This window comes from Dipteris shenzhenensis, chromosome 7, assembly GCF_047967505.1.
Source record: "Dipteris shenzhenensis isolate YYH24624 ecotype China chromosome 7, Dip_SZ_1.0, whole genome shotgun sequence".
Classification (NCBI taxonomy): domain Eukaryota; kingdom Viridiplantae; phylum Streptophyta; class Polypodiopsida; order Gleicheniales; family Dipteridaceae; genus Dipteris; species Dipteris shenzhenensis.
Window position 1 is genome coordinate 33,929,051 of NC_141602.1, and position 7,258 is coordinate 33,936,308.

Consider the following 7,258-nt stretch of genomic DNA (forward strand, 5'->3'; position numbering starts at 1 on the left):
TGAAATGACATAACATGAAAGCTTGAAGAAGATTCTATAAATAAGTCACCATCCATTCAAGAACATCAAATAGAAATAAGGTTCATTTAAAATCTTCAAGAAATATTTTAGGTACTTCATCAATTCACTAGAAATTTCAAAAAGTTATTTTACGTCATTTTTAAACCAAACTTGGGTCTCTTTCATTTAGAAGTTGTAAGGTCTTCATGACACCATATATATAGATCCTTTGAATACAAGTACTGTTGCTACGCTTTTCAAATCAAGGGTCAATTCAAATATACATTGTTCATTTTATAAGAACCTCAATCTTGGAAGCACATTCATTATTCAACACCAATGCAACAATATATGGCAAAATAACATGTCACTACCATGTTTTTTGGACTAAAGAACAATAAAATGGATGAGAGCCATTAGAGAAATTGGAGAATTAGAGGAGAACAATTAGAGAAATCGAAAGTTCAAACTTGTGAACATATTCCAAATGAAAAACTGGTGGAATATTTTTACAGAGACCACGTCATGTTCACCAATACTACTAAGAAAAGATAAACCGTCCCTCTCTCTCTCCCTCTCTCCACACCAACTCTACCTTTTCTCACTTCCCATCATATTCACCATTCACCAATACCGCTAAGAAAGATAAACTGTACATCTCTCTCTCTCTCTACACACCATCTCTACCTTTTCTCACTCCCCCCTTCCCTCTCTCTCTCCACTTTATCTCCTCCAATTTTATTCCACAGCATCTCCAATGGATTATTTTATGTTTGATTTTTTAATCTTGGGCAGGCACTCTTAATGATTAAACATCATTCACCTTGTTTATTTAGTGGAGAGAATTCAAAATTGTATTACTGGGACATGGAAATACATATAATACATATGTTGAAGAGCAGCCTCTTGGACATGGCAAGCAAAAAACTAGCTTCTATAAAGGGCTGCTATTCATTATTGCCACATGAGTGAGTCAAAATCAGATCTTTATAAACATCTATGAATTGACTAATTGACTTTATCAGAGGTTAGATCTGTTCACAAATTGCTTATAATATCCTGTAGACATTTAAGTTCACCATTTGCTAGATGTTAGCAGATAGCCAGTCATTTCCTCTTGGATGCCAAACATCCCTCACCACCAGCTAAAGCCTAATTAAACAACCAAACAGATTTGCCTAAGGAGGTATCATCAGATAATGACTTTCATCCTGAACGTATCAGATCCTAACAAGGGGAGTGGCAGCCCACCACCAGCTAAAGCCTAATTAGACAACCAAACAGATTTGCCTAAGTCGGCATCACCAGATAATATAATGACTTCAATCTTGAAAGTCAGATCCTAACAAGGGGTACTAGACCTGCATATACCCCCAGTCACATTGTTACAAATTGAGAGACCTGCCAGACAAGCCCATGGTTGCAAACAACCCAACCTCAGAAACCACTTTGAGAAAAGTTTGTCAAATTTTAGTATATCATTGCTACTACTTACTAGGATACATTATGCCACTGATTTTTCCATAATAAGTCGCGGATTCGTCCATCCTTGCAGTTGGAGAAGGAATATTTTCAAGAGCTGCAAGTTGTTAGACATTGTGACCCCCCGTCTTATACAACACCACATCTAGAATGCAGACAGGCCTGGAAGTAGTGCAGCTGGAGAGATCATAATAACGTCGTTAAGTAATATGGTACATCCTTGTGAAACTTTCTAGTATGTATACTCGTTCAGGGGACCTTGTCCAGCCTCCAACTTCCAGGGCTTGCACTGAAATCTCAAAAACACTGGACAGCCAAGCCTATTTGGATGCCTTTCAGGGGATGCCCCTCTCACAGCAAATTAATATATCATTACAGGCAACAATTCAGAGACTGGCACAAAAACCCAGGGATAGCCTTGATTTTGTAGCATTTAAAAGAAGTTATTAGAACCTTCCGCATGGAAATTATCCTATAGTAAAGGATAGAATAAAACTGTATACATATATATCAGACCAAGAGGGCAGACTGTCCCTTATTTCAATTCAGGACTACCTACACCAAAAGGCAGGCTCAGTAACAGCCATATACCTAGATGAATCCAGGAACATTCCCAAACTCATCCTTTAAAAACACAACATAGTGCAGTTTCAATCTCATGATAGTCACTCACAAGGTTGAAAACCATAAACTCCATCATGCATAGCAGGGACTAGCTACTATGACATCCCCACTGACGTCATCAGTGCCCAACAGTGGGTGTAGACCATAGTATAAAAATATGCTCTCACATACAAATCCACACACCCACACATACTTGAGCATCCATTTATACAAAGTCTTCGTACTGAGTTTCTGTCGGCACTCCGGAGGTGAAGGGCAGACTCAGCCATGAAGAAGGCTAGCACTAAAGTAGAAGGCTAATCAAAAGGTAGTCCAAAATCTCTTCAATCAAGCTACAACTGCTTGTGAAGTCTAAACGTTTTCATTTTAGTCTCCCCAATGAACATCTAAATCTAAATCTGGCTGATAGGGCAACGCACCATTTAAGATAGAAAGAATTATCACAATACCAGCAGGCCGCAACTTGGACGAAAACTTCACAAGGTGAAATTTGCATGTCCGCTAATACGGCAGAAGCATATACCTAGTAACAGCCATCTCTACACACACACAAACATTACAGTTTTATTATTTACAACAGTGTTCGAAGGCCTACGGCTAAAAGACCAACAATTTTTTGATAGTCAACTGGGTCACAATCCTGGGATAATCAAGCTAGATATGCAAGAAACAAACATATACCAAATACATATTGTTTACAACAGAGAGTTCGAAGGCCTACAGCTAAAAAACCAACAATTTTTTGATAGTCAACTGGGTCACGCTCCTGGGATAATCAAGCTAGATATGCAAGAAACAAACATATACCGAATAGAAATGGGACAAGTACACACATGCAGGCTGTGTCCAAACATCTGTACATATACAATAGCAGCTTAAAAAAATCAAGCATTCTAAAGTCTACAACAAAATATACATCTTCCAGTCATCACTCTATATTCAATTGATTTTTAAATAGCCAGGTTGGAGAGGCAGTGCTTCCACTCACACTTTCAAGACCCCCGAACCAAGACCCACCTAGTCGACTCCTTGGTCCAACCAACTGGGATGTATGGCAGCCCTTGTTGGGGGCCGGATCTCTCAGATGCAGAGTGGGCTTGGGTGGTGCGTCTCCATGTTGTCACGGATGATTCGCAATAAGCCATCAGATTATCCAGACCGAATTTGGATCACCCCCCTCACAGCTTGATGCAAGGGGACAAACCTGTCTGACAGCATTGCAGAAAGAATCGCTCCTAATAATATACGTTACCTAAAACAGTAGCAGTTGCAACATACAGCTCATACCACAAAAACCAAGACCAAAACCAACATTGTGCATGACCACCAAAATAAACATCCAGTCCCTATATATATTGAATTGAGAATACATGTTTACTATTTCACTTGTAGCCATTATAAGTAGTAAAAAGACCTTAGAAGAACAACTTCCTCTCACTGCTGAAACAAATGAGGTGGATGTGGAAGGAAGTTTGTGCCATGATAGAGCTCCTGCAAAGAAGCTTTCGCAAGTGGCAAAGCGATAACCCTCGACACACAAACAGTATGTAAGAAAACAGAACACATTAATTTGAACCCTACAAAATGTTCCACATATAATTAGAGACACATTGACCCAAAATAAGCCGCTTCCTGAGCAGAACGCACATCAAGACTTTGACAGTAACCTAAGACAAGTTGGCAGAAGCCCTTGCACAACAACTTCAAAGCCAGCAATTCCGGCATAATAAAAATTACAAAACTGAATTTTAAGACATCCTTTGTGCAGCTTCCTTGGCAAGGACTTTCTCCTTTGCCTTAGTCTTGGCTTGCGACTTAACACCCATGATGCCTCCACCCCATTGTTTGCGGAGCTCATCAAACCGATCATTGAAATTAGCCTGCAGGCAGGTGGCCAAATACATGCAGAATTGAGAAACAAACAAGAACAGAAACTCTAAATCAACCATGACGATTTAAAAATAGCTGGGTATATGATAGTGAATCACCTTCACTGCTTCCACGATTTTGCTGAACTCTAGCTTGTCTTCATTCTTTACTGACGTGAGGCACAAAGCAGTTGCCGTTTTAGAATGTACTATCTGAACACATAACCAGATGATAAGTGCATACGACCCAATTAAATGCAAAACACATGCAACGTTCCAAAACCACCAGCATATACTTCCTAAAACGAAAGGCAGTTTTCTGAAAATTTCATCTCAGATGAAGCTATTTCTTTGCAGATACCTGACCAAGGCGTGCCTTTCCTTTGACAATCGCATAAGGAACACCCATCTTTCTGCACAATGCTGGAAGCCAAAGGACCAGCTCAATGGGGTCCACATCATGGGCAATGACAACAAGCTGCGCTTTTCCCTGCCAGGCCATCCACAGTTGCACAAAGCTAGAAGCACTAAATAAAACAGAAACTCTCAATATAAGTAAGCCAAGGCACCTAAAACTCCGAAACCAATCCTGCCCAGAAACAGAAGGGCGAACATCGCATTGCTATTCATGCAAGTAGTCAAAGAATGTGTCGCGTACCTGTTCAATTAGGTATGTCACGTGGTTTATTCCGTACTTTACGACAATAGGCTTCTTGCTTTCGATCGTCTTCCCCTCTGATTCTGCCTGCGCCTTCTTTAAGAGCCGTTCCTTCTTAGCTGCTTTATCTTCTGGCCTGTACTTGAGCAGCATCTTGAAGAGGCTGCCAGCTGGCGAACGAAACAATTAAGATTATCCACGAGGACTGGAGACCCTTGCTAAAGCGTCGCAGGTACTTGCAATGAGGATTACTTCAGAACAATTCCGTTGAAGCAGGCAAATGCAGTGACATACCCAAATTCTTATCCAAAGTCTTTGTAAATTGATTCAACGCAGGAGGGACTTTCAACCTCTGGTTCAAAACCCTCCGTTGCCTCTGAATGCGGACGTACTTAGGCCATTTCACGAATCGGTGAAGATCCTTCTTAGGAGGCAGAGCTCCTCCAATCCCAAACTGCTTAGGCCTCTTCTCAAAGAGAGGATTTACGACTTTTTCCTGCGCCTGAGAGAGACGAAGAGTACTTAGACATAAAGAGCAACATTCGGCGCTAGAGAAGCGTTACGGTACGAGATAGAAAAAGCACCTTCTTCTTCTCTGCAGGCGTGGGCGCAGCGACCTTCACGCCGCGTTTGGGGGCCTGCAAGCATTGAAGGAGAAATGTTCAGCTGAAAGACACGATCCAGCATTGTATGAAATCAGAAATGCTTAAAAACGGACTCCTAAGACCGAAAGTAACCAGACGTACAGCCAGGAAGCCCTAAGACGAAGGAGAAATTGAATCAAGCAGAAGAGAGGAGGCGAGGCAAAGAAAGACGGATCAAAAAGCGGAAGCCTAAATTGATGGAAGGGAAGGAAGGGAAAGAGATGTACCATAACGGAGGAGAAGGAAGGGATCGATGAAGGCGAGGCCGCGAAGAATTGCGAAGCTTGAGTGAGGTGCTGCTGCTCTTTCCCCCACAATCCAAAGAGAGAACACTTCACAAGCTTCCCACTCCTTCAAAGACAAATTCACAACATCACAAAACCCTAATCTCCTCTCCCCCGTCCCCCCCCCAAGGGTCTCTTTACACCGCCTTTGTCCCATAGATCGCTCAACTAAACGCTTGTTTGCCGCTCTGTTTTTTTTTCCCCAAACAAAAAACCAAAAAAATGTGTGTGTGTGTGTGTGTGTGTGTGTCTTTGTGTGTGTGTTTTTTTTTCCAACAAAAAACAAAAAAAATGTGTCTGTGTCTGTGTCTGTGCTTGCAAAAAGGCAATATGCAACGCTGTTTGGCCCACTAATGAGGTCTGTATTCACAAAGGAAACTTGGCGGGTTCTCTGAATCACGCACATAAAATGTTATTTCAAGGATCTAGTTAAGAAATCAAAGGCCATGGGTTGCTGTTGTGGCTCGTAGAAATCGGGCTACTAGTGCTCCCAGGGACAGTTTGGCAATGTGGAGCAGAAGATTGAACTCGGTTTGGTCCACCACGCCCTACTTTAAAGATAATGTACTGCTTCTGATTGGTAAATTACCAGTTTAGTGTAGGGTTACTAAATGGAACCCTAGAGTATCTCCTCTTTGTATATTTTGCAAGGCTAAGAATCAATTTCACATTTTATGGGAATGTCCTATAGTATTGCCAATGTGGAGGAGGACTCTACAGTGGTTTAGTAAGATACAGATTTTTTTCCCCTTGAGATGGAAGCTGGCTCTACTAGGAGATAAGGCAATATCATAACAATTACTTGGAACCCAAGAGCTAAGAGAGCAGAGACACAAGACGACTAATGACAAGAAGTGCAAGAACTATTTTTGTCTGGCTTTTCCAAAGGTTCTTGCACCATAAATAGGTGCTGATTACAACAGCTCTCACGAGCGACTAGCTAACTACCATGTGGTAGGCCAACTGGGCGAGGTGATGTGGCTATGCATGCTAATGTGATGACCACGCCATCACTTCTTTCCCCCCCTAACAAGTGGATTCACGGGCAGGGAATGGCTTGATCCGAGAAATATGGGCCGGAGTGTTGGTCTTTGATCGATCTAGGGTGCAACTCTGAAGCATGTAAGTTACTTTTCCGAGCAGTTTGAGGACCTTGTATGGTCCAACACATTGCACCAAGAATTTCTCTGCTAGTCCCTTTTTTCTGATCGAGTAATGTACCATCACAAGATCTCTAGAACTAAATGATACTGGACGATGGTGACAATTGTACAAAAGCTTTTGTTTATGTTGGGCTTTGAGCAAATAAGAAAAGAGAGAGCATTCTGCAAAAATTCGGCCCATTGACAGGCTTCTGTGTGCTTAATTTTTGTATGATCAAGGAGGCCAACCTCAGGAGGGAATATAGGGGAGCAGCCAAACAGTTCCTCAAATGGGCTAATTCTTGCAAGGCTGTGTTGTAGGTGACGACAACATACGGCAAAGAGGTATCCCAATTTCTATTCTCCGGATCAATATACATTGCAAGCATGAGTTTGAAGGTCCGATTGAGACACTCTCTGTTTATGCCTTTCCATTAGGACTAGTGAATTGCTGTGATATATTCAACTTGTCTGCTAGTACCTTCATCACTTTGGATTTAAAATTACTTCCTTGATCGGAGAAGTTTCTCTGGACAACCATGTGGTAAAATTTAGA

At 41.6% G+C, this 7,258-nt stretch overlaps 1 protein-coding gene across 1 annotated transcript; it reads right to left on the minus strand.

Moving 5' to 3' along the window:
- Positions 1-3,652: 3,652 nt before the first annotated feature.
- LOC147900255 (large ribosomal subunit protein eL8y) lies at positions 3,653-5,658 on the minus strand. Its single transcript, XM_087377095.1, has 7 exons — positions 5,504-5,658; positions 5,217-5,270; positions 4,927-5,134; positions 4,633-4,802; positions 4,336-4,464; positions 4,095-4,187; positions 3,653-3,986 (listed from the first exon to the last, which is right to left on the minus strand). The coding sequence occupies exons 1-7, from the start codon at positions 5,504-5,506 to the stop codon at positions 3,855-3,857; spliced, it is 789 nt and encodes a 262-aa protein (XP_087233221.1). The 5' UTR covers positions 5,507-5,658; the 3' UTR covers positions 3,653-3,854.
- Positions 5,659-7,258: the final 1,600 nt, after the last annotated feature.

What these genes read in the sequence shown, in the direction of transcription:
- LOC147900255 (XM_087377095.1), bottom strand. An exon ending in CGCCTGCAGAGAAGAAGAAG is followed by an intron (nt 5,135 to 5,216) that starts GTGCTTTTTCTA and finishes CGTCTCTCTCAG; the next exon opens with GCGCAGGAAAAAGTCGTAAA. An exon ending in GAAAGGCACGCCTTGGTCAG is followed by an intron (nt 4,188 to 4,335) that starts GTATCTGCAAAG and finishes TTATGTGTTCAG; the next exon opens with ATAGTACATTCTAAAACGGC.